The sequence below is a fragment of the Vulpes vulpes genome, chromosome 9, assembly GCF_048418805.1.
Source record: "Vulpes vulpes isolate BD-2025 chromosome 9, VulVul3, whole genome shotgun sequence".
NCBI lineage: Eukaryota > Metazoa > Chordata > Mammalia > Carnivora > Canidae > Vulpes > Vulpes vulpes.
In genome coordinates, this window is record NC_132788.1 from 65,640,732 (window position 1) to 65,668,292 (window position 27,561).

The 27,561-nt window shown below is 43.3% G+C and overlaps 2 protein-coding genes across 2 annotated transcripts in view; both read right to left on the minus strand.

The window, feature by feature from the left end:
- EDEM1 (ER degradation enhancing alpha-mannosidase like protein 1) overlaps window positions 1-14,834 on the minus strand; it is a 28,856-nt gene extending 14,022 nt beyond the window's left edge. Inside the window, exons 1-6 of the mRNA XM_072720363.1 lie at window positions 14,176-14,834; window positions 7,636-7,708; window positions 4,657-4,760; window positions 3,246-3,417; window positions 1,878-2,061; window positions 47-221 (exon numbers count right to left, since the gene is read on the minus strand). Coding sequence (XP_072576464.1) covers window positions 47-221; window positions 1,878-2,061; window positions 3,246-3,417; window positions 4,657-4,760; window positions 7,636-7,708; window positions 14,176-14,711 — 1,244 coding nt within the window. The 5' untranslated portion in view covers window positions 14,712-14,834. The remainder of the gene's footprint in view (window positions 1-46; window positions 222-1,877; window positions 2,062-3,245; window positions 3,418-4,656; window positions 4,761-7,635; window positions 7,709-14,175) is intronic.
- Window positions 14,835-22,067: 7,233 nt separating this feature from the next.
- ARL8B (ARF like GTPase 8B) overlaps window positions 22,068-27,561 on the minus strand; it is a 45,778-nt gene continuing 40,284 nt past the window's right edge. The window contains exon 7 of the mRNA XM_025984442.2: window positions 22,068-24,394. Within this exon, the coding sequence (XP_025840227.1) occupies window positions 24,345-24,394 (50 nt within the window). The 3' untranslated portion in view covers window positions 22,068-24,344. The remainder of the gene's footprint in view (window positions 24,395-27,561) is intronic.

The window sequence follows — 27,561 nt, forward strand, 5'->3', positions numbered from 1 at the left end:
GGAACGCCACAGGGGTTTGTTTTACAGGGCAAGAGAGGAGACGCACCCTCTTCTCAGGTAGTTCTGAATACTTCGGTATGCTGCATTAAACATTTCTAGGTCTTCCTTTTCTCCAAAGAGAATGTAAGATTTCAAGAGGTATTCATAGAAGGAGTCCAGGCCAGCGCCCAAGCCGCTCTGCTTGCCAACCCAGCGGCCTGTCTGAATGTTCACCACGTTGCCTGCAAAAACAAAGAGAGCCCGTCGGGCCCCAGTTACATGCCAGGGTGCCCTCCTACTCCAGCCCCCACTGCTCTTCCACATCCTTGTGCTTAGCAAAAAAGTGAAGGCAGAAAGAGAACGCTTGGCCCTCATGTTTGTATCAGTCCCATCAGGGGCACAGAGAGCCAGGAAATCTTTCTGAATATAAGGTGTTTAAATACTGGGATAAAACTGGGAAAAACACTTAAGACACAAGAAAAGTAAAGTTGTCATTTTGCCTTTCCAGATTAACAATGCATTTCAAACGCCAACTGAGTGTTCAAACCTTTGACTTGGTAATGCCATTCCTGGGAACTTATCCTTTGTGAAAAAAAAAATGTTTTTAAGAAAAAGTATTGTGTTGTTCATCAAGAATTATGAATTGTATGATTTATATTATCTGTAAAATGGGAGGGGGGAGAAAAAAACAGAAATAATCCAAGTGTCCAACACAGGAAGAGTTAATGGACTATATGTAGATTTTAAAAACGATAGCTATGAGAAAAGAAATAAACCAATAGCCCTGAAAACAAGGTAATGACACAGAAAACCTGAACTGCCAAATGTAAGACAGAATAAAAATGCTTATTTATATTATAGGTTGAAGGTATATAAACACTTGCACATGCCAGACTGACAGAGTATATGGAAATTTAAAAGGTGACAATTTGTGGTGACACTGGCAAACCATTTGGTGGTAGGGTAGCAATTGGGTAACTTTTTTATTTCCACCACTGTTATTAAACACAACAAATATGTCAATAAGTTTAATAACTTAAGGCATAATCAAAAATCACTTGTGGGGCCCCTAGCCAGCTCAATCAGTGGAGCATGGGACTCTTGATCTCAGGGTCACAAGTTTAAGCCCTACACTGGGCACATTCATTACTTAAAAAAAAAAAAAAAAAACACTTTCAAAAAGCAATGCTCTTGCAGTGACACTCTATGGCTCTAGGACAACCAATCAAGGTACTTCTCAATGACAAAAAGGTTTTTTCTTAATGTAAGACAGTTTAAAATAACATCTTAAATAGCAAAACACTAGTAATTATTGAAGATGAATGAGAAGTACATAGGGATCCATTATTTATTCTACTTTCTCCCTGCGTGTATAGGTTTGAAATATTCCAAAATAGTTTAATATCTTGACTAGCATTCTCAAGAGGAAAAAAAAAAAAAATCCCACCTAATATAGGTTAATCTGGCCTTTCAACCTACTACCACACGCCCAGGGTTTTTTTTTTAAAGGAGAAAGCCACTCTACCAGTAACACTGAATTCCTAATTTAGAGCCTTATGTTAAAATAATATAACCTGCCTTAGAGGCAGTTCTTTTTATAGCATTTCTATTAACAATTATTTTCAAGTAGAATATGCCAGGGGATTCAAATCAGAGGGAACCCTCAAATGGCAAAAGCATTATTCTTTCCCATCAAATGTTACAGCCTCACTCTAAGCAGAAAGTCCCACAGAGAAACTAGACATGAAGACACTGAGGGCCATTCTTTCTGAGGTGTCAACTGTCCAGTTCAGCAGTACAGACAGAAAGAGTGGAGAGGATGCAGAGCCCTAGAGAAGAGGAAAGGAAAGGGAGCCAAATGTACACAGTCTCAATGGCCTGAGAAGGTGCCATCATACCTAATAATCCCGTATCATTGCTCCGCAGGTTCCAAAGGGCTTTCACAGCACGTCTGGCCACCCACTCAAATGTAGAGTCCCCTAGGAGTCGGCTCAGAATCCCAAATTCCACCAGGAGGGAACCAGCTCCTGCTGTGCATGTCTCATTATTGCTGTCAGGAGGAACACCTGTCTTTAGATTCACCTGGGGACAGGAAGAGACAAAGGATTTGTGGCAAGGCGTGATGAACCCTCAGGGCTAGAAGGCCAGGTCATAGCCACTAGATTCAACAAATGAATCAAACTTACTACAGTGGACTCAGCTCACTGCCTCCCATGTCACATCTGAGATAGATAAGGGAGTTAATGCTTAAAAGACACAAACAATGGGACACCTGGGAGGCTCAGCAGTTGAGCCTCTGCCTTTGGCTCAGGGCATGATCCTGGAGTACCGGGATCGAGTCCCACATCAGGCTCTGCAGGGAGCCTGCTTCTCCCTCTGCCAGTGTTTCTGCCTCTCTCTCTCTCATGAATAAATAAATAAAATCTTTAAAAAATAATAAAATAAAAGACACAAACAAGACAATAAAGACACCAGAACCTTGTTTGAATAAGAGCAAGTGTCAGGGGAATGGTTACAATGCTATTCACTAATCCACCTCTTTCTAGCACCAGGCTTTGGCATTCAAAAAAAAGGCCAGCTGTGGAATCCCTTATAAATTTTAAGTGAGCTACTAGGAACTCACCCCCGCTCAGCGAACATAAACAAATCATGGACTAGTAGACAAGGGAGATACAGGAAGAATGTGACAGCCTCTTTCATCACTGAGGCTCTGTGGGCTGGCAATTCTCTGCTGGTTACCTAAAAGCCTGACTCAATTCCCAAAGGAGTTCTGAGCTCAGCAAATTGCATGCCACAAAGATATAATCTCATTTCAGATCTTGCATTTAAGTCAGCAGCTAACTGGCTGGGCTGTGCAGGCTTTTACTTGAAAGATCCACGTGAGGCATTCCCAAGAACGTTCACCAGGACCCTAAAGTACACACATGAGGGTCTTTGGGGAAATGTACTCGAGCCAGAAATAAAGACAAATTCCCCATGCTATTCTATAGCAGGAGATATAAATCTCACATGCAGAACTTCAGAATACTGAGCACAGGAACAAAAAATTCTTAAAGGGAAGAATCAAAATATGTCACTGTATGCCTGACATGCAGTAGGTGCTTGGTAAATGCTAAAGGGATTAAAAAAATATCATATTTAGGGCCAAATTCTCTCAAGGACACAGCTTTCCTCTTTCACATTACCTCCCCTTTTCCCCCAAATAAATTAATCAAAAAAGAGTTTTAATTCAGGAAGATGCGGAAATGTCAAACTGGTCTACCTACCCGAGGATAGGGGATCCCTGTCTTGGTGTTTTCAAAGGCAGGGAGGAGGCGCACAGCCAGATCGTGAGCCATGTGCAACAATTCGTTATCATAATCCTTAATTGTCATGTCACCAAAGGGCTGCTTGGAGTCAGTTATTATTCTGTGGGCAGAAAGGAGGCTTCCTAGGACCCTAAAAGACAGGATGACAAGAATACAAAAATAATAAAAGCATGTTGTTTGTCAGGGCATACAAACCAGTTTAGAGTGACAGCTTCAAATCCCCTGAACTCAGAGCTGCCCGGAATCAGAGGAACTGAACTGCATGGCTCCTTGAAGGTCTTTCCAGCCCTGATAACAAGTGACCGATTCTAGTTAACCACATTACTGGAAAGGAGAAAGAGAACCATTCACCTGAGGCCGCCAAGAATAATCTCACTTAAAGTAATAACTAATGGCTGGCAGTCTCCAACATCTCATCAGAAGGGAGGGTCCTAGCCATTCTCAAAATAAACATTACCTCTCAGTATTCATAAATGACTCTTGATTTCTCTCACACGGGGAAAACACTTAACCATACCGGAAACAGGAAAGGTCAAGAGAATAAATAAAGGTCAAGAGAACAAATACTAACTGGCTTTTCTAGTTTGGGCTCCCAAGCAGCTGAGAAATTCTCCACCTTCTGGTGAGGAGGCAAGGTGAGGAAGAGGAGGAGATGGAGAAGGTGAGGAGAGGTAGCAGAAGGCCACTGGCTCAGATCTATGTCTCCATGGGCCAGGAATCATGGGACACTTCAATGATCTCAAGTGGACTGTGATGTGTTGGTACAAATGTTGTCATAACTTTAATTTTAAATAAATGATACATCTGGAATGGTATGCAGGAATACAGTTTTCTAAATGAAATGATAAAATAGTCACAATACAACAACCTAAAGAGGCAAGAGACAAGGTATGGAACATGTGCCCAGTACCTTGGTGGTGGGAGTAGAGGGGAAGAGGGAGGCAGGGTGGGGGCGGTGGGGTGCGGAGAGAAGAGAGAGTGGCTCCTGAGGGAGAAATACACCCAAATGATAAGAAGGGGTTCTCTGTGGGTGGTAGGTAAGATGGGAAACTTTCATTTCCTTCAGAAATACATAGGGGTTTTCCTAGGACGCAGTGAAGGAGACCAGACACAAAGTGACAGAGAAAATCTGCCTTAAAAGGGCACCTATCTCCCGCCTTTATTAACGCATAAGTCTTTCTTTTTTGGCCCAAAATGTAATTACTTTGAAATGACAACTGTTCCACTGTTGATAAAGCCCACAAGGCAGAGGAAAAATGGACTCATCGTCCATAAGGTCCCCACAGACGCTACCTGGGACAGCCTCCCAGGAATTCTGCTGCTTATACACACAAAAAAAGCCTTCAATATACTTCATGTACTATTTTACCTTATTGTGGCCTCAAAGACTTGGACGGTGGAATCTTTGTCAAATGAAACTGTGTTGATCACTAACTTGACTGCTTTCTGGAACTCAGATGAATTTCCCATTATCTTTAAAAAGAGGAACACAAACCATTACAACAGCCTGAAAGGACACTGAGGGACCACTTCATCTAAATGTCTGTATGTGGTCTTGCCATCCATGCGAGGGCCGGAAACACAAAAGGTACCTCTTAGAATATATTTCGGGACAGATGGCAAGCCCATTTCCTGCAATTCAAGAATCCTGTCTCCAAATGGTCAAACTGTGAAATAATTCCTTCTGAATCATTAGTACCCCTCACCTTCCCACTTGACTCTCCCTCAAACTTCGGTCTGATATGATTTAACATGCAAGGCACCAGAGTCCCTAAAACTCTTGAAATGAGTAAAAATAAAGCCAAAAGCCAAAGCAACAAAAATACCGTTTTCCCTATGCTCCTCAAATAAATCGACAGCTTGGGTGCTTGGCTTCCAGGAGACCAAAACATCTGTAAAAGTGACTTGTTGCTGGTTATCCAGATGTCTAACACTTTGAGAAATAGTAGCATGATCTTTTGGAATACAGCATTCAAACAAACAAAACATACAAATAATCAGCTCCATGTCCTTTTTAAACAGTAATCTAAAATTATGATTCCTATTTTGGGTACATGACTATGATCTCATACTAAGCTGCTCTCTCCTATCTTAAGTGCAAATTTGGTATAAAATTTTACAGATTAACTGAACCAAAATGCTTTCATTCTGTTCAAAAATCTAGGACAATCCTGGGACTTTAAGGACATCATAAGGACACACACACAAAGGAAAAACAAATAATTTCATTCAGACACTATTTATTTCAAGTATGCCTTATCTCTTAGTATTTATTGGTCTAATACATCTTTTTATTCCCCTCTTCATTGTTATTTTGCCGTAAATATGCAGGGCAAGTACAGACGTTTCTTTCCTGACTTATAGTTCTCTCTTTTTAAAAGATTATGCAATAATGCTACAAGTTGCAGCCAGTGGTCAGGGGACTGCTATCTTCTGAATGATTCCACAACACATCTGTTAAAGCATGTTTAAAATGTTAGCAAGAGAACAAGAAAACCTCAACTGAAGTAACACCTGAAAAATAAGCTTGAAGTGCTAGCACACTGAAGACCGGATATTCTACAATGAAAACCACAGAAGTGGCTTTGTTTCCTTACAGATGCTTACCAGCAATAGTATCTGTTAGCAGCTGCAGAGGCTGATATGATCTCAGATCAAGTGGAGGAGGATGCTGAAGGAAGCCAGTAACTTTCAATTACATATTCTAATTTACCATTTTAGTCACACAGCTAGAGAACACAGTAAGCAGACTGCGAAATCATTCACTCAGGCTTAAGAAAACCTGGATTGGACAAAAGGGTTAAATCACCTTCTTTACCGCAGGACCTCTCAGAGCCTTTAAAATGCTGGTGTATGCTGTCGCTCTCTAATAATGGGACAGGCATGCAGAATTTCTCAAGTTCATTTGGGAACGCAATTCTTCATTTAGGGAATATAACCTTGGAAATAGTGTTGGGAAATGCTGAATCTGTAGAAACTCATTTTTTGAACACATATCTGCACTTCTACTATGTATCAGACACTTTTAGGTGGAGAATGCAGTGAACAATAGAGATTAGATCTCCATACTTAATGAGCACAGCAGAGGGATAAAAAGACACAATGGAGGCCAAAAGACAGAGAGCAGGGACAAGTGGTGCTCTTCCATAATGTATATGAGTTTGGGGAGACTCTTTTTTAAGCAATACCTATAAGGCTGAGTCAGCCTCTGGTATCTTCAACAAGTTAGCTCTAATTAGGCTGCACAGACTTGTCTGGGCACATTGTGATCTCCGATGATACATGACGGAAGTGGAACAGCGAGAACCCCAGAAGAGAAATTGGCCCAGTAAAACATCGTGCCACCACAGGGGAACGAAAGCCTGAAGGCCCCACATACCCTGGGCCTAGGAAGTTGCAGAGCTATCGCCCCAGCTACTTCCAAGTCCTAGTCAGTTTTCTCCAGCAAACTCCTGGGCAGCTGTGATGCACATTTGGCTAGCATTACCCACCTGTAGCCCCTGACAGCTTTAAACTCTTCTCAGGAAGTTAAAACAGACAAGAGTACATTATTAAATGCAGGATTTGGGCTCGACTATGGGTAAGAATTCTCCAATGGTAAAGGCACTGGACAATGAAGAGGAGCAAAGAGGTTGTGCAATCACCTTTATCAAGGAGGTTTTAACACGCTATACTGAAATACGGTCCCTTGGAAGCAGAGTAGGAGAAGCAGACCGAGCACACGTGACGCAGAGCGGGATGGTAAGGACCATGCCACGGTGCCATCCAGCTTGCAATGTGCTTCTTCAAATCTGCTCAAAGGTCTCCAGCTCCCCAGACTCCATGAGGGAAACCATGGGATGATGGAGGAAAAGGCAGCACCCAAGTTGGCAGCCTGAGCGTGGACAGAACACGGAGCGGCACGCAGAAGGGAGCATTTCTAGAGAAGGTCTTGTGTGGGGGCCCGGGAGCAGGGCTCAGTACATACTCTTGGGGAGCATATAGTGGATGCTATTTCGGGGGCCCTAGTGACCCCTTTTGCTTCTGAGATCTTAACTACGGTACTGTCAACTTGAATGCAATGCTCTACTGATTCCTTTATGGAATAAAACAGTGGGACACTGAGAGAGAAATTGGTTTTCCCAAAACAATCATACTGTCTTCTCCATTTTTTTAAGGGGATCACATTTCTTTTCCTTTAACCTTGAATGCTCTTCTCATTCTCAGCATTGGGGTCATTAAAATAAACAATGGCTATCAGAGCTATGAATACATTTTGAGTGTCAGGTTTCCCTGGAAGAAACTAAGGATAATCAACTCTAAAATACCTTAATTAATTAAAAAAATAATAATAAGGCTAAACACTTACTGCAAGAGTATCCAACGCATCAACAAGAGTCAATGAATAATTCCCTAGGACATCATTGATGTTCAGATTTGAACTGAAAAAGAAATAAAATTAAAATTAAAGAAAGGTACTTTATCTTAAAAGAGAAAAAGGATAGTAAAACTAAACACCCATCAGAAACTACAACTGCTGGCAACTGGTATTTATTCAGGGACAATTATAGGTGTGTCTTATAGGTCTTATGGCAGTGGTCTTTCTATAGTGTCTACAAGTGGACCCAAGTAACCCAACAACAGTGATGACACTATTGTGCAAAAGGACATGCAAAAGGAAGTCCGGAGATGGTGACCCAGAGTCGTGTGCCCTCTCTGGGGTAGTTTTATCACCACAAATCACCCCTCTCACCAGCTTCAAAGAGTTCTGATTTCAAAAATCATTAGAAATGAAAAAAGAAAGATCCTGTCATGTGACCTGCCCATGACCCTTTAATACAGAAATCAGACACTCCAGCAGGTTCCATACAAAAAGAAGGAAATACCTCAGTTAGGTCTGATTACCACTCAGCTGTGCTTTGGTTGGGGGAATAAATTAACCTCTTGATCCCATTTTCTCATTCACATCTCAAAGAATCCCCATCACCTCTACCAACTCTCAAGAGCTGAGCCAAGGCAGGACTCCTCTGTGCTGGAGCTGCATCCACGTTTCTGCCCATACCTCCTGTCCCCACAGTCAGCACTCGCTTTCCCTCCCTGAAGCAACACCGACTTCAGGCCTATGGTGAGGGTAAAGCTCCCCAGTCCCTCACACAGCTCCTTATAACCCCAAAAATGATGGACAAGGACAACGATGAAGTCCGGGAAGGGCCAGGATGGAGCAACCGGGCAGCCTGACAAATCCCGGGGATGTCAGTTACTTCTCTGTCTCATTCCTATAAGCCCAGAAAGTAAATGGCGAAAGCCTGAAAAGATGGAAAGTAGGAGAGAAAGAGGTCAGCTGTTTACTTTTATTAAAGACCAAAGTGGAAGGCCCTAGCTTTATCTCCGACAGCAGGTTCACTGACATTATGGCATCTTCCAGCATACCCCCAGGCCACTGGAGCTTCTCCCTAACTCCCTCTGATAGGGCCTGGTCTGGCCTCCCGTGTCCTTCAGAAAGTACCCCCTCCCTAGTGCCTCGGGTGGGTGAACGGCCTCACGTGAAGCAGGCCCACGCCAGCTCAACACTTCACATCTGGGCTGATGTGAGCCTTCCTGTTGCTTGGCCATATGCTGTGTCACCCCACTGGATCTGGGACAAAGAATTCAGAGCCAACTTTTAGGGACCTTTTTTTTCCCCCAAAAAAAGCTCTACAGAAGGGGGCTATCGAGGAACCCGGCCTATCTTGTCCCTCACAAGCCTTGAGGCCAGCACTCAGCAGGCATGGAAAAGTGCATCTGCTTCTTCTATTTGTAGATTCTTTCTAAATAAAGTTGTATAATTGCAAAAGGTCCTCTAAAGACGAGAGCTGTGAGTTAAAATAAGCATGTCAAGGGCAATGCCAGCCAGAAAGGATACAGGAAATGCCTGAAGTTGAAGGAGGTCAAAGTAGACACAGAGATGTCACGCTCAAGTCTGCCAACTCGAGAACATTCTGTTGGGTTTAAATATTTAACTGCACTGCTCTGCAGCTCAGAGCAGAGTGGGTTCCAATGACCCACCTCATCAGAAAATGGCTCCCCCACCACTTCGCATCCAACCTGGAGGATGTGTAAAACACACAGAGCTGCCCTCTCCTGAGCTGTAACCTCGTCAGGGCCAAGGTCACCCTCTCCCACTGCAAAGGCCCCTGGAAGGTAGTACGCAAATTTTAATCGCTGCACTCCTTCACATGTTTTATTGTACTTCTCCCTTTAGGCTATAAGTAAAATGGACCCAGTTTTAAAACACCTCTCAATACAGTGCCCAGGCAGCCACTCATAATGAACAATTGTAAAAAATGTCACAGTAAAAAAACAATAATCTTCTACCAAGTAATTGCTATATACTCTTTCAAAATGTGCCAAAATAGAAAGGAGAAAAGAAAGAGGGGTGTGAAGGGAAATGTAGATTCCATAAAACCCTCTTGGCCTAACAGCAGCATATCACTGTAATTCCATTGACACAAGCCCACAATGTAGGTAAGACTGTGGCCTTGTTCCTTGTAGCTACTCTTGATGGATGGCCAGCCTGACTTCGTATCTGCTAAGTGCCTCAAGCCAAGAACTTAATCTTCCAGTACAAGGCCAGGCTCACAAGTACACATCTTTCCACATCACCAGCTGGCTGAACCACAATGTCCCAGAATTAGACTTTCCACTTAATCTACCATGTGTGACCGTTCATGACATTTGCCCCAGTGTCAATCTGTAAGGTTCTTATTACCCAAAACAGAGCTGGAAAAAGCTACAACCTTTGACAGAGATAATTTTTGATTATGTAACTAACAAAATCAAACATATGGTAAAAAAAAAAAAATCTCCCACATACAATTAACCTGTACCAGCTGTTCAGAAATCTAGCTGGTGCTGAGTAGACACAGACGTAATATAAGAAACAGTCTCTGCGTCGAGGGATTGATAATCTGGGGAGACAAGACAAAAGGAAAGGAATACACAACAGTACTCAGTTCTCAAGCGATGTTGAAATGTGAACAGTAGCTCCAAGGAAAGGAACTGAAAGGAGAACCAAGTAGACCACGAAAAATCGTCTTCAAAAGTTCAATAGCATTGGAGAAAAAGACTTAGGTCTGACTCTGAAGAGGGACAGGATGTTAGAAATAATCCACAGGAAGCCATCTTAAGCTAAGATGAATGGGTAAACTTGCTGACAAGTCATCAGTTGGGGTTGTTCACAGATTTGCTTTTTGACCTGAACAGCAATATGGCTAGGGAGGAAGCAAAGAAGGATCATGTGCCCAAGTCTTGAACTATTGTTTTAATTTACAAGATTACAAAAAAATATAATATCCAAATTCATTTGAGAAACTTTTGAGCTTGGATCCTCCCACCCAAACTAGGGATGTGAGAGTACTGACTTTGCATAGTAATCTGTAGCTGGACAGAAAAGTTTGCTATTTTGAAGCGTTCAGGTTTCATTTACGTCACATGAACTCCTCACCATACCTACAGTCAGACAAGACAGGCAAGACAAGCCTCAAATAAATGTGACTAAAAAAAGATACACAGCTCTAGCACCCATATTTTGTTTCTGTACTTTTTATATAATATTCTAATGATTCGGTCACTCTGTATTTTAAATGCATCATTAGAATACACTTGACAATTGTCATTAAAATACATTTGATTTTTTTTTTTTAATCCAAAAAACTATAGGGCGCCTGGGTGGTCCAGTCAAGCGTCTGCCTTCAGCTTAGGATCTCAAGGTCCTGGGATCAAGTCCCATATCAGGCTCGGTGAGCCAGCTTCTCCCTCTCCCTCTGTGCTCTCTCACTCTCACTCTTGCTGTTCTCAAGGAAATAAAATCTTTACCAAAAAAAAAAAAAAAAAAGATATCCAACAAATAAAAGAAAATCTGAGAAATTTTTATTTCCGGTTATTTGTTTTGGGGATATAAACATATCTTATTGTTTCAGAGCCAGCATGACAAAGGTCTAGTTGTAAACTTTCCTCGAAAATACTAATCTGAAAGGAGTTAAGTTAAAGAAAGGGGAGTAAAACAAAACAAAACAAAACAAAACAAAACAAAACGAACCTTTCCACTTCTTGGAAGCAGCCAGTGTGAGGGTCTAGTCAAGGCCACCCTAACCTGAGTTCTTTCACCTCCTCACAGACACCAAAGGTTTATCCACCAAACAGATTATTAACCTCGGGGCACAAGGCTTCACAGGACCCTACCATCTTTCAAACTCCATCTTTCCAACAGCGATTTCTCTCTCTCAAAGCAACCTGACCTCAGTTTACCCATACCGCCACTGTACAATCAGACTACGACACTCATCAGCAGACTTCATCCTGCCACAAAGGTCTAAGCCACCCGGAACTACCAAAAGGGACAAGCAAGTTAGTCAACTGCCACGTCACCTGCAGCAGAGGGGCTCCAACTCTCCCAAGAGGTCCTAAGGTTCACGAAGAAAAGCATCCAAATGTCATCAACTCACTCTCCTGACCACCATATTCCCCATTGAAGGCACTATCACAAGTCCTCATTAAACTGTTTTCCTTAGGTCCAGGCCATAAAAAGAAATCTGAGGTAAAAGTCTCTGAGAGAGAGAATAAGGACACGTACTCAAAGTATCCTCTCCCTCCCTGTAATGCCATCAGCATTAGTGAGAAAATACAAGTAAGATCCAAAATATGTACACACACTTTGTTTTCAACTATGTAAAAAATGTGTAGGCATATGGGCGGGAGCTGGCAGGAAAAATAAATTAAAAATAACTGTCTGGTGGGGATTTAGGCTTTTTTATTTTTTCAAATTTTCATCTTTTTTTTTTTTTAAAAAAAGATTATATTTATTCATGAGAGACAGAGAGAGAGAGAAGTAGAGACACAGGCAGAGGGAGAAGCAGGCTCCTTGTGGGGAGTCCAATGAGGGACACTAATCCCAGGACCTTGGGACCATGACCTAAGCCGAAGGCAGATGGCTCAACCACTGAGCCACTCAGGGGCCCCCAAATTTTAATATTTTTTTCCTCCAACAGTAACAACAAAAAATGAGATCAAAAGAAAATACATAGGCATAAAGTCTGGTACAGGTAAATACCAACAAATAACTCATTAATTTCCTAATATCTTAATAAAATTTTTTCTCAAGAAAAAAAAAACTGAGAAAATACATGCATAAAGCCTTGATATAGTGAAGCAAGAGAAAATAACTCATTTCCTACAGTTTTTTAAAAGGCCCAGTCCTGGGCAGCCCGGGTCGCGCAGTGGTTTAGCACTGCCTGAAGTCTGGGGTGTGATCCTGGAGACCTGGGATCCAGTCCCACATCGGGCTTCCTGCATGGAGCCTGCTTCTCCCTCTGCCTGGGTCCTACTGTGTCTCTGCCTCTCTCTCTCTCTCTCTCTCTCTCTCTCTCTCTCTCGTGTGTGTGTGTGTGTGTGTGTGTGAGTGTGTCATGAATAAATAAATAAAATTCTTTAGGAAAAACAAAAAAGGCCCAGTCCTTTGAAACTAGCTTTGACTGTGCCCCTTGCTTCACTAAAACTCATGTTCCTCAATTTGTCATTTAAGATACGATTTTGTAGATTACCAAGCCATTTTCTAAACTCTTCAAGCCCCTTTAGTAAATGTAAATGGGCTTCCTTTTCAGAATTGAAGGGCCGGACTCTTCCTTTTGCTAGGTGAAGGAAGATACACCCCCCAAAGTCCAAAGGCACCCACAGGACGCGCGGCCAAGGCACTGGGCAGCCGAGTCCGCCGCCGCCACCGCCCAGAGGGGGAGTCACCACCCGGCCCAACAGGCCCGTGGCCGAGCGCACCCATCCCTCCAGCGGGAAGGCCCTCCGCTGGGTGTGTGCTGTCCCTTGGACTCGGATGTCATCAGCAGTGACCCTGGAAGCTGGGCCTCCACGGGCAAGGCTGGTGGAAGGGGAGCACGGGCTCGCTTACTGGACAGTCCCGCCACCAGAGCGGAGGGAACCACGGGGCAGATCGCGGTGACAGTCAACGCGGCGGCCCAGGAATCACGCCGCGACCGTCCAGACCCCAGGGCCCGGCCCTCCCTCCGACCAGTGTAAGTCTCCCCCCGCCGAGGAGCGGCGCCTACACCCAAGGACACGAGGCTGCAGCCCCGCTCTGCCTCCGTCAGTCACCGGCTGGCTCTGGGGAAGTCCTTTCCCGGGATCAACCCCCGAATTTTCAGATATAAAAGCTGGGATGGGCAAGAGGGCGGTCGTGGGGCTGCGTTTACGGGGATTTCATTAGGCCGTGTGTGTGCGTGTGTGTGTGTGTGTGTGCGCGTGTGTGTGCGTGCGTGCGTGTGTGTGCGTGTGTGTGTGTGCGTGTGTGTGCGTGTGTGCGTGTGTGCGTGTGTGTGCATGTGTGTGCGTGTGTGTGTGTGCGTGTGTGTGCGTGTGTGCGTGTGTGCGTGTGTGTGCATGTGTGTGCGTGTGTGTGTGTGCGTGTGTGTGCGTGTGTGCGTGTGTGCGTGTGTGTGCATGTGTGTGCGTGTGTGTGTGTGCATGTGTGTGCGTGCGTGTGTGTGTGCATGTGTGTGCGCGTGTGCGTGTGTGTGTGTGTGCGTGTTCATCTGCAGAAGGGGTGCTGGAGGTGAGGGTCCAAAGCCCCCGAAGATACCCGCGGCGCTGCTGCTGTCCCCACCCCCACCCCACCCCGTCTGAGCCTCAGTTTCCCCGCTGGCCAGCTGTCCCGGGACTGGGAGGCGCCGGGAGGAGGAGGAATGAGGCCAGCCCCGCCCGCTCACGCACCGCCCCCCGGGCTCGGGTCCCCGGGGGTCCTCGGGGGTCCTCGGGGTCCTCGGGCCAGCACAGGCGGGCGGGCGAGGCCCCGGGGCCCCGAGGTCGGAGGCTGCAGCCCCCCCGGGGGCGCGGCCGGGCCGTCGGGCCAGCGCCGGCTACTCACGGGTCCCCGCGGTCAGGCCCGCGGCCGCGGCAGTGGATGGGGTTGAGCTCGTCCTGCGGGAAGGCGTGCGCCATGTAGTTGTCGTAGCCGAAGACGAACATGCCCCGCGCCAGGTCGCGCATCTGGGCGCGCAGCTGCGGCGGGAAGGCGCCGCTGTAGCGCCGCTCGTACTCGTCCGGGCCGCGGCCGCGGCCGCCCAGCACGTAGCCCCAGTGCGCCGGGCCGCACACCGCCGGCTCCGGCCGCCGCCCCCGCCGCCGCCCCCGCCGCCCCGCCGCCGCCGCCGCCGCCGCCCCGGGGCCCGGAGGCTGCAGCCACGACGGCCCCGACGGGCCCCCGGGCGTCCCGGGCCGGCCGGCGGGCCCCAGGGCGGGCGGCGCGGGGCCGTCGGGGGCCCTCAGGCGCTGGAAGCCGAAGCTGAGCGGAAACCGCTGGTAGAAGCCCATGCTGGGCCCCAGCCCGAAGACGAGCCACAGCACTCCGTGGAGGCCGAGCCGCAGGAGCACCAGCCCCAGGACGAGCGCTCGCCATTGCATGGTCGCGCGGGCGCCGCGGGCATTCTCTTAAAGCGCGGGGGGCCTGCCCCGCGGACCTGCCCCGCGGACCGCCGCACCCGCACCCGCGCCCGCACCCGCGCCCGCGCCCGCGCCGCGGCCCCGCTCGCTTCCCCTTTAAGGAACTCCCCCGTGACGCACCGGGAACCGGCCCATTGTCCCCCACCCGCGGAGAGTCGGGCCGGCCGGCCCGGCCCCGCGTCCGCCCGCCCAATCGCCCGGGATTGGCCCGGCCCGGGCCGGCCTCGTGGGGCGCGGCCGGGGACTCCCTCCTGCGCCATAGGCCGCCGGGACTTCCGCCGCGCCGCGAGGCCCCGCCCCCAGGCCCCGCCCCGCCCCCAGGCCCCGCCCCCAGGCCCGGCCCCGCCCCCTGGGCGGTCGGAGTCAGGACCGGCTGGCGTGGCGACTAGGGGCCGCTCCGGCTACGGGCGAGGAAACTTGCAGCCAATGGGAGCGCGGCACGGGAGCACCGGCCCGACACCCGGCCGCGCCGCGGCCCCCAGCCGCCTGGCTCTGGGGAGAGCGGTCCCCCGCCTAGCCGGGGCGGAGAGAGCCCCTCCAGCTCTGGGTTGGGGACGCCGCCAGCTAAAAGACGGAAGGGAGAGAAGGGAGAGGGGCATTCCGTAGGCAGGGAGCTGCTCTTGCATAGCTGAGGGCAGGGTTTTTAACCAGATCGCTGCCTACAGTGGGCATGGGATACTACCTTGTAGTTCCGGATGGCGCAGAAAGGTATCCTGAACCCTCCTCTTTTTACCAGAACACCCTAATCTGTAAGCATCGCTCACTGTGGTGGTAAGACCCATATTCCCAGATCCTGTCCTAGACCCAGCCAATGGAGGTTCCTGGGAGTTTGTGTGTAACAAGTGCTCTTGGGCGGTTCTTAGCATCCGGGGCAGTTTCAGGAAATTCTATTGCTTTTGTCTCAGGAATAGGAGTTTAAAAAAAAAGAGAGAGAGAGAGAGAGAGATTGAAGAGGGAGAGTCAAGGCTGCTGCCACCACCAATAATAGTCCCCTCCCGCCCCTCCTACTCCCACTGTGTCTCCTCTGCAACACAGTAGCGACCTAACCTTTGGGGTGTAGGACGGATGCCTGGTCAAATTACCCATTCTGTATCTACTTCCTATAATTAAGGAAGTTGCAGATGTCCGCTCTGAAGGGCTATGGCTCTCATGTAACGATTCAGCTAAAGTTTAGGGGTTTTGTTTGCTACATTTGTAGATGTCTGTTAACTGTTCGCTCCAATTTAGACCATGTGTTTGTTACACCGTGGTTTCTGAAGAGCTTGGGAAGCAAAGCCTGATGCGACGGCCCAAATCGGAAATTGGCTGAGTGACCAAAGGAGTGATTAAGAGGATGATGAAGTTGTCATGTGACAAAAATCTTCACATTTTCAGAGTCAGGGGACCTTTTGCAACATAGAGGAGGTGTAACAGGGACTGAGAAGGAGCACAAAGAAAACATTTTATTATGACACAAGGTAACTGGCACCTAGTAAGGCCCTTTTTGTTGGCTGACACTTATTCCTCCCCGCCAAATCCTGAGAGATAGGCCTGCCCAAGCATTAAAGAGTATAAAGAGAGCTTGGACCAAGGTCTTTTCCCTACGAAGATTCTGCTTTTACTTCTCTGTGACAGGCAGCTGGGAACTCTGCTAGAAATCCAATCCTAGGGCTTGATCCTGGACTTTCAGGTCGGCCTCCCCAGAACTTGCAAACTGAATGCGAATATTAAGGTATGTGTTGTTCCCTTCGTAAGCTATTTTATTGCAAATTTCTAAAGTTTCAAATTTGATCTTGCACCATGGTCAAGGGCAGTCCACATTAACACAGCCCCTATTCTCACAAATGGAGACATTTGTTCTAATCAAAATAAAAACAGATTTTTCATAACCAGAGAAAATCATCCAACTTCTGAAAGATGCTTTACCTGGTAAAACTGATAATAGCTGCCAATCGTATATGTCTTACGGTTTTCAAAATGTGTTCGTTGTTTAATCTTCACAGAAAGCATTGTGAGGCCTATTCACAAGCCCTAAGGGAAGAAGTCAGGTTGGAAGGCTCAAGTTCTCTGAGCTACTTACTGTAGCCAGAAAAAGAGCTATCACCTAGGTATCCTGAACTTTAGCAGAATCTATCAAAACTAGCTAGCCCCCAAAGCAAATGAAGACTGGTTTTCCTACTCTTCCTAAGCCACTCCAAAGGCAACATTATTGACATTAGCCTCTGCTAGGCACAGCCGAAGAGTTAGAGGCCAGGTTCAGAAAGTGTTTCATCTTGAATTAAACTGAACCAAAAGAGAATGGATTATTTTGTGCTAACCTTTTAGATTAGCCTAGGACTCCCCTCAAGGTAAATGTGGCTGCTAAGATTGGGATAACACCCCCCTCTAATAAGAAAATCTCAACCTTAAAAATCAACTATGAAACAGTTTTCTGATAGGCTTTTCTGCACAGTCTCATGTTCTATGGTAAAAATGGCTTCACTCTAGGGGACACCAAAGAGATGACAACTAAGAACCCAGCCCGAGAAGCCCAATTGCTAGGTGTTCAAATCACAGCTCTGGCCTGAGTGACCTTGGGAAGTAACTTTTCTGGACCTGGTTTTCCCATCTGTGAAATGAGGGTAATAAGAACAGTCCTTAGAGCATATGGCAGTTTTGAGAACTGAAATATTCCATATGTACAGCGTACCTACAACAGTGTTCCATAGTGAACCCTATTCTTACTACTCATGGACTCTGTGAACTGACCAGCATTAGTCAAAGTACCTGGTACATTTGAACCAGAGGTCTGTTGGATGAATTAAACAAGTAAGCCTCTCCTATTTTCAAAGCACTATTTTAGGAGAAAAATGTCTAAAGAAACCAAATGTAAGACAGGACACAGACTAAAACTCACCACAGTCCCAAGACCAGATGAAAGAGCTTTGAATCCTCATGTCTAATATCAGTTCTACTTAACCTGTTCCAGCTTCTATACCTCATGATCCTAAATTTCTGTAATTTGGAATTATATCCTACAAGGCAATCCAAAGTCAATCTCCCTCTTACTTTGATAGTTGAAGGAAGTGACCTAGGAGATGTATTTTGGTGCCTTTAAATAAATAAATAAATAAATAAATAAATAAATAAATAAATAAATAGGACATTCCAGTTTTCCGAATCAATCTTGTGAGTCTGAGTGAATCAGTGCACTAGGTTCCTAAAACTACAAAGCCAAAAAATAGCTGTGGCCCTATAATGACCTCAAAGGATATAAGGGTACTCCCAGAGATTCCAATGTTAAATCAGGGTTAAAACAGTCTATTAAAAGGAAATTTTTCTGCTCTAAGAAATTGATTATCCAAAGCAATAATGTAAAACAAATGACATAATGATGACTTTTAAAACAGTATTGCTTCTTTCTGAAGCATTATATACTTGCTTTGTAAAAGGCGAGGGGAGGGAGACTTAAGCAAAAAAGGGGGAGAAGCAAAAAAGGGGAGACGAGGGATCCCTGGGTGGCGCAGCGGTTTAGCGCCTGCCTTTGGCCCAGGGCGGGATCCTGGAGACCCGGGATCGAGTCCCACGTCGGGCTCCTGGTGCATGGAGCCTGCTTCTCCCTCTGCCTATCTCTCTGCCCCCCTCTCTCTCTCTGTGTGTGTGTGTGTGTGACTATCATAAATAAATAAAAACTAAAAAAAAAAAAGGGAGGGAGACAAGGAGGAAATTACCTATAATCACATTAATTGGGTGGAAATCTAACTGCAGAATTAGTCTCCTCAGCTGATTAAGAAAAGCCAAACTTCATGTGTTTAAAATTATATAATCATCATTCCCACCTTTTTAATGGGCAGAAATCCAGAAGCTTGTTAACACACTGCTGACAAGGCACAGGGGACAGGAACTGGGAGAAATAAAAATTGGCACATCCTCTGTGAAGGGCAGTTTGGCAACTCCTAGCCTAAGTACAAAGCCATTTACCCTTTGACATAGATATGCTTCTGTGAATTGTGGCAAACTTCACGTAATCCACTGCAGTACTGGTTACAAAAGCAAAAGGTTATAAGCAACCCAAATGTCTATCAACAAGGGACCGGTTAGGTAAACTATGGAATCTCAAACAGCGAAAAAAGCACATACACAATGAAATGGGAACCATACTCCTATGAAGGAGAATGAAGAACTCTCTATATGTTGATATGGAAAGATCGCTAGGACACAGTAACTGGAAAAAAGCCATGTTCAAATTAGTATGCTACCTTCTGTGTAAGAAAGTGGTTTTTAAAAAAAGGTATATGTATTTCTATTTGCTTTTTATTTTGTATAAACACTAGAAAAACAAATTAAGTGATGTAAGGATTGATTACCTGTAGGGCCAGAGTGGTGGTGGAAGGGTGGTTACTCAGTCATGGGTTGAACTAAGTATTCATGTTTCTTTAGGTATTTTCAATTTTTGAATCATGTGACTTAGCTATTAAAAATCATTCAAAAAATAAATGGAACCCAGAAAGAAAAGTGGTAAGCTTCTTTTCCCCACATGTTCTAACTACTAAACCACTAAATCAAATGCAGTGATTATCCATCAGGAATTAATATTCACCATTCATAGGCTGTGCCTCACCCTTTAGGTTACTGATATTTCCAGAGAAAGTAGGCATCATAAAAACTCTTAACCTTCTTTGAAGGGTGAGGACAGCTTGTGCTTTCATAAATCAGTTAGTGGTATGATAAATATTAACAATTTCTTTTTCCTTAGAAAATGATACAAATAGGAAAAAGGAGTTAATTCAAATATTGGGTAACAGTAGATAGTAATGGTGACTTTTAATATGTATAAACAAGATATCAAATTGTGTGATACAGACTGTACAAAACTGAGAGTAGGGGATCCCTGGGTGGCTTAGCGGTTTGGCCCCTGCCTTTGGCCCAGCGCTTGGTCTTGGGGTCACAGGATCGAGTCCCACGTCGGGTACCTGCATGGAACCTGCTTCTCCTTCTGCCTGTATCTCTGCCTCAATCTCTGTGTCTCTCATTAATAAATACAATCTTAAAAAAACAAAAACAAAAAAAAAACTGAGAGTAGGCCAAACCTGTAAATTATATAAAAGCTGATTGGAGGAAATACCATAATTGGCAATCTATTAATGTTCTATTTCCCATGTTCAAGAGGGAATACATTGATTTTATAGGGGGTTTTCTTTCCCTCTCATTACTTTGAAAAGCAGTATTTTCTAACTGCTCTAAGTTTTCTCCAAGCTCCAAATAAATTCTAGCAGAACCCAGTAACATGGCAGTTATAAAGTGTTAAACATTAGCTCTAGTTGACCCCCAAATTCGTAGTAGGTTACATATTTTTCCACATTGTATACCAGAATAAAGATTTTTCTGCAGTCTGGGAGAAATGCTTTAAAATTTTTAAATGCCTTTCAAAATATAAGCCTGTATTTATTACAGCATTTCCTTCAAACAAAATCTAAGTTATTGTATCATTCTGTAAAATGTCTGTGATCTCCAGCCCTTAACTGTGTTAAAGTGATAAAATGTAAATATTACATTTTTGGATTGCTTTTGGATTATTTCCAAGCTGAAAAACATGCAAAGTTAACATATTCACTAGGACAAGTGGGCCTTTTCATCTATCTTCTCTACTGTTTTACCACCATCCACATCTCTTGGCTGCTAACACCATAGTCTGTTAGATATCACATTAGGAATCATCTACTCTTCATTTTACAGTTAGGAAAAGTGCAGAGCCAGAGGGGATTCAGCAACTCCTCACACAATCAGTTAATAACAAAGAAAGGGACCCATTTTCTCAAATGTCAATCCAGCACTCTCGACAGAGCCAAACTACTTTAGTATTTTCAAATGACAAACTATTTTCCTACCACATCCGTTCCTTTTATGAATGTAAGACCTACAAGCCCCAACAAAAGAAGTTAAATACCTTTCCCCCTCTAATTCTTACTAGGATATCTGCATTACCTAAGTTACCAGCTGCCTTGCAGTTTTAAAATAGAAATTACCTTACTGAAGAAAGGGCTTGTTAATGAAATGGAATAATGAATGACTACTGCTATTGCTTAGATTAAGGAACTTCCCTTTGCAATCTATCTAGCATGTCAAGGACCTGCTTCTATTTCCCTAAGAACAGTCAAGAAGCAGCAATTTAAAAAGCACCCATTTTTATTAATAGCTGAGTGTTAAACAGAAATTATGTGGAGGCTATTTACTAATCAACAGGAAACACCTGCAGTGGGCCACATATTGTAGAACTGCAAGCTTAAGGGAAGTTGGCAAGAAGACTAGTGTTTGCTTTACTGTTTTCAAGTATCTTCGCAGGCATATACGTTGCTGAGGGCACAACAGTTAAAGTTTGTGAGAGAATAAAATATTTCAAATACTCAATATGGTGGTATCCCCGCGATGGCATTTTTAAAGTATGTGGCCAAGTGGATGTTACATTACAATACTGGCTACAGTGAATTCAGATTTCCCCTCCAGTTCTCACACTGCCAGACCATGAGGCTGGAATTACCGAATCAACAGGATTTCAGTGTAACTGGATCCTGTATGGATAGAATTACAAGAGGCAGTTAGTTCCTCAGTCAAAACAATGAATACTAAAGTAGCCACAGTTCAATATATCCAATTTACTTGACAGAATCAAAGGGATTTTAGAAATCTCCATTTTTGAAAGCAGTAATAAACTTAAAATCAAGGATACAGTAAGCTAAACTTATATCCACCCCGCCCACTCCCTCCCGACTTACACACTCCTTCAAAAGTCGTTTGTAGGAGGGTGACGAGAAGAGAACCGAGTTAACTGTCTGACTAAATGTCTCCACTAATTCCATACAAGAAATGAAACTGGATATCCTAGGGACTTCTGTCCTAGAAATGCTAAATCACACATCTAATTGGACAACAAGGTCTGGCTGTACAGAGTAACAAGTTATGCATATAGAGAGAAAACCAAGTTGAATTTTCCTGACTAAAACTATAAAATCATTTCTACAATAGTTCTGATGAACTAAGTGTTCACTTTTATAATGCAAAAGATAACATGTAGAGTAGGCCAAATGGCTTTACTTTAAAAATATGCTTTTGTAGGAAAATCGTCATGTTCGATTATTTAAAATCTTTTCATTCTGGAACTAAAGTCAGTAAGTAGGCCTGCCTTGCAATTTTCAGTTTATTAGATTTTTGTTAGAATTTTTAAAACAAATAGATTATAAAAAATGCCTAACTAGCTCTAGCCACTTCTATAAGTCCTAAATTTGGTGTATCATGACAGCTTGCAAGAAACAGCATCTCTTCCACCCTGTCCCCCCAAAAAAATCGCAATATCAATCTGTGGATATTTTAAAAGTTTATTTCTATTTTAACTAGCCAATAGCCCCAATTCTTTGAGAAATGAGCTGGTTTCTTTCTAGCACAATGTCTATGGACCTTGCTCATGGTAACTTTCTTCCCATCCCCTTCCAAAAAAAGTCAGCACCTTCCATCATGATGCACATTTTAAGTTAAAATTGTCAATACAACCCTCAAAATGCAAGTTTATTGAATAAAGCTGAGAAGAGCAGTAAACAGACAAAAAAAAATGCATCACCTAAATAAAAAAAAATTCACGTATTTACAAAGTTCAGTAACTGTTAGGTTTTCACATGCAGAAGTTAATGCACAGGAAAATGTTGGTAATAGAGTTTGGATGTCTTGAATGCTGAAAGCAATGAAAAGACACAGAAACACATTAAGTTTTAGCTATAGGTCAATTAATGAACCTATGCGGTCCCCACACAGTCACACATTTTAGTTCCAATTCTTCCTTTTAGGCACGAGCAGATTGCCACATTATTTGTAATGGTTCATAGTAACCATTAATGGTGTTGAACTACGGTAGCAAGTTTAAATATCCCTTCATTTACAGAACCATTCATCCCATCAGGGAAGTATGCAACATGCTTCAAAGAATAAGAACAGAATTTTAAAAGCTGAGATTCTACTCATAAAAATATGAATGGAGGAAAACCAAGTAGTATCTGTGCAACACAGTGCAGTATTTTGTACAGAATATTGTTAAGGCCATGGCAGTCTATAAATTAAAACTGGTATTCATTAAAAGAACTTACTGTTGACTGCACTTCTGAGTGCTCAACATGTTTGGAAATGCACTGTCTACATGAGTGCTGCTTAACAAAAGGAACAAAATCACACACAGTGTGAGGCAACACATAAGCGGGTGTAGCATAAAGTTTTATCTACTACAGTGGTTTATGTGAATAACAATTTACAAGTGAACCAGTATTAATATGTCCCTTTATGTATATGGACATCACTAAACTACAAAACATGTTCGTTTTTTAGTTTTTATACATCTCCGTATCATAGAAGCAAACAATACACAGCATCAGTTCCTCAGTTCTCCATGTGATTGATTATTAAACAACCTGTAGACGTTGCGCATGATTACATTAGATAGAGCAGGCAGGTCTAGAGTTGTCACAATAATCAAGATGTCTAATGGCACCAGACAAAAGAGTGCCAAACTTTACATCAATAAGAGAGAAAAATAAGAATTTTTATTTGTTTCTAAGTATCTATTGTGCTGAAAGTCTATGACTGGATATAAAAAGTCAAGAGTTAGAGTGTCATGCAGCAGCACTGATTTAAGGACTAGAGATAGAAAGAACAAACAGGTGTTTGAACAAAGTCTGACATCCTTTACACATTTTATTATATTGGCTGGAATGCTCTAAATTCATGAAAGCCTTTGAGAAAATCTTCCTTCCCAACCCTTTAAAAAAGTGTGTTGAACCCTGCCCCCCCACACATCAAAACAAAAAGAAAAGAAAGAAAGAAAAAAAGAAAAGAAGGAAAATAGAGAAATAATGATCTGGACAGATACACAACAGCATGCCTTAGTTCCTCCCATATTCCCAACTGCTATCTGGTGATGAAGAATTCTCAGAAAGCAGAATGTTTTTAAAATTCATATATAATCTCACCAGGCTAAAGAACCAATAACAACACTGATCTGGTGCCTCCGCTAGCTCTTTGCAGACCATTTTTTAAATTCCTAAGGTGTAATTATACATTTCACATGCATTTGTGAGATATGTAAACATTCTGTTTATATCCCACATGAGTCAGGCTAAAGGTTTTCTAAATACTGTGTGTGGCACTAGAAACTTCATGCTGTATCAAGTCAGTATCAGTATTAAGCTAATGGACTCTATAATGAAATATCATAGACATTTACTGAAAACCAATATAAAAATCTGGCCCAAAAAGACCAAAACAGAAATATGCAATTTTCTTGATTTAAGATGGTCAAATGTGTGTTTTCTTAAAAAAAAAAAAAAAAAAAAAAAAAAAGCTCTACACAAACACACTGTTTAAGACAAGTATGTATAAGAAGCTTTTGTGTGTGTGCTGACTTTATCATGACAACTCTAGCTGATTCTTTATGAAGGATAAGGGATACACATCTTCAGCAGTGCACAAGAGAAATAAACTCTGAAAAAGGCAATTTCTTGGGTTTAGGAAGGACCGTATTCTGGGAAGTACTTCAGAGGAACGGACAATAATTCTAGAATTATAGCCAGGAAGGACTGGAAGACTTCAGGAGATGCTTCAGCTTCTTCTAGATTTTGAATGTTGAATAAGCCACTGAAGTGTGATATCTAAAGATGGAGGGAAAAAAATTGAAGGCGTTAAGATAAGATACCAAGTTAAGACACTAAACAGAGATAGTATTTAAAATGCAGCTACTTCAAAGTACATGCTGGGCCTGCCCTCTTCTGCTTTCCTGCATCTAAACTACTATTCTCCATTACCTAAACTTCAAGAGGACATTCTAAGGAATTGAGACTAAAGAGTCTCTGATCTAAAAGTTAAATTATGCTCAGGACAGCTTGTACCACCTTTTTTTCATTGAAAAACTTACAGACTGCCTGTTAAGATCAGTACTGTATGTGAAGTACCAGGAATGCAAAGATACAGGAGAATCCCCCTGCTCTCAAGGAACTTTTAGTATCAAAGTTGAAAAACCTAGAACTCATTTGCAGTTGGGTGGAGGGGTGCCCCACAGATTTCCAGGCAAAGGAAACAAAAACAAGAAACAAAGGCATGAATGGTGTGGAGATCTGGATGGATTATATGTGATAAGATATGGATGAAGGACAGGAATGGGAAAAGGGACTGTTACTTACTGCTAAGGCAGGGGTTCTCAATTTCACCTTTTTGACATTTTGGACCGGGTAATTATTTGCTGGGACAGGGATCAGGGCCTTTCCTGTGCATGGCAGACTATTTTGCAGTATCCGTGACCCCTACCGCTAGATGCCACTATAACTCCCCCACACACCCACAATTGTGACAATCAATAATGTCTCCAGGGGATTGCCAAATGTCCTGAGGAGCAAAAAATGTCCTTAACTGAGATCCATGGGCTAGACAGAGCCAATAACCCTGTATACCACTCTAGGATGCTACTAAGTTTGAGTTTTATTCTCAAGTGGAAGTTACTGGAGAATTTTAAGCAAGGAAATTATTAGTTTAGTTAGTATGATTAACAATGGCAATAGAGGAAGACAACTTGGAGTTATCAGTATAGGACACTATCACAACAAGAATAGGAAATGGATGAAGGCCTAAAGCAAACAAGTGCTATAGCGATGATAGAAGGAAAATGCAGAGTTGACTAAGATATAGAACAGAGAGACTGACAGTATGTAGTGGGTAAGAAAGAATCTGTTGGCTTCAATGACCTGCATTGGTCATGTTGACAAACACAATGGCTAAAGGAAGAACAGACTTGAGGAAAAAAAGATTAAGAATTTAGCTGTAAAACACACTGAGTTTGAGGTGCAGAAGATAACAGGTATGGAGATGTCCAACAGGTAGTTTTAGCTACATGGATCTCAGAAGGCGATGGGGACTAGCAAGATGTCACCAAAGAGGTGGCAGCTGAAGCTACCGTAGCAGAGATCAGCCAAAAAAGCACTTAGACTGACAAGAGAAGGAAGCTAAGTCAAAACATTGAATTACTGTCCTTGAGTTCTTTAAAATGTGTCATCCGTGTAAAGGGTATGTGAGCATCTACCAGAAGTAGCATTCTATTCTCCAAGCCTGAAAGATGAGTGCAAATTCAGTTTCCCAGCTAATATGCATTACAGAAAATAGACACACATATGAAGAATCTCAGCCAAGAGCTGAGATCTGAACAAACACAATCTGTTCAGAGTTGTGGAAGCAATGAATTAACCTGCTTGCTGAACCAGATCATGTGTACTTTTAAAAGGAGGACAGCAGTACGTAGTAAGAGCAAAGCTACTTTCATTAGAATTGAATGGGGGAAAGGTAAATCTAAGAGTGAAATGCCCAGGTTTAAATATTTAAGAAATTCACTTAAAAAAACAAAAACAAAAACAAAAACAAAACTTGTGGACACTGGACAGAAGTTACATCCTAAAGACAGATGGATCCTTAAGACTAGATTAAAAAGCAGAAAAGAAGTAAGATACTCAGATGAAGCAGTCATCTTCCATGACATAAAGGGCCACAAGTATGAGTCATCTTTGCAAAGATTATGTTCACAGAAGTAATCTGTTCTATGTGTGGTTTGAGGACACATTACCAAAGTATTTCATATACCACACTGGGAAGCTGGAAGAATATACAACCCATGTGCATGGAGATACTTTTGGGACAATTTAGTAAATTCATAAATTTACTTCCAAAATATGTTGTAAAAGCTGAAATTAAGGAGGATATTCTGATTTGATTACCCAAGAAGTCTAATTCACTTGGCTGTTAGTTGTATTTCTTGCTCCAAATTAATAGGCATTCTGATTTACAAACTATTCGTTTTGAATCTAGTTAGAGTAGATCTACTTCCTTGGGCTTGAAACTCAATGAAGCAGGAGTTCTACAATCACAAACTGGTGACTATGGAGCGCCCTATGACAGACCATGAAGATCAGCCTCACCAGCTCTCCTGCATTTACCTCCTAAATGAGCTCACAAGATTTTTTTCAGGAAAGTATCTGGCTAGTTTGTCAAGGTAGTAAGACAAAGACACAAAACTTCACAAGAATTCCTCCTAACAAGGGAAGGAAATTTTCAAAGATTTTACTTACTTATTCATGAGGGACACAGAGAGAGAGGCAGAGACACAGGCAGAAGGAGAAGCAGGCTCCATGCAGGGAGCCTGATATGGGACTTGATTCCAGATCCTAGGATCACGCCCTGAGCCAAAAGCAGACGCTCAACCACTGAGCCACCCAGGTGTCCCAGAAGGAAAATTTTGTTAAATAAACTCTAAGTAACCCTAGTGCTTAAAGAGTCTATTCTCAAATTAACTAAAAGCTTACAATGTAACAAGTTACTTATCCTATTCATTTAGAGAAGATTTTGTGTCCATAAGCAAAGTAAGCTCAGATTGCTTTTGGGTGCTCTTTTAAGGAAACTCAGGGATGCTTGGCTGGTTCAGGGAATGGAGATTGTGATTCCTGATCTCAAGGTTGTTAAATTCAAGCCCCACATTGGGTGTAGAGATTACTTAAAAATAAAATCTTTAGGATCCCTAGGTGGCACAGCGCTTTGGCGCCTGCCTTTGGCCCAGGGCGCGATCCTGGAGACCCGGGATCGAATCCCACATCGGGCTCCCGGTGCATGGAGCCTGCTTCTCCCTCTGCCTGTGTCTCTGCCTCTCTGTCTCGCTTTCTATCATAAATAAATAAAAATTAAAAAATAAAAAGAATCAGCTTTATTAAAAAAAAAAATCTTTAAAAAATAAAATAAAATAAAGAAAGGAAGCCCAGAATTAGCCAGAAAACTATCAATACTC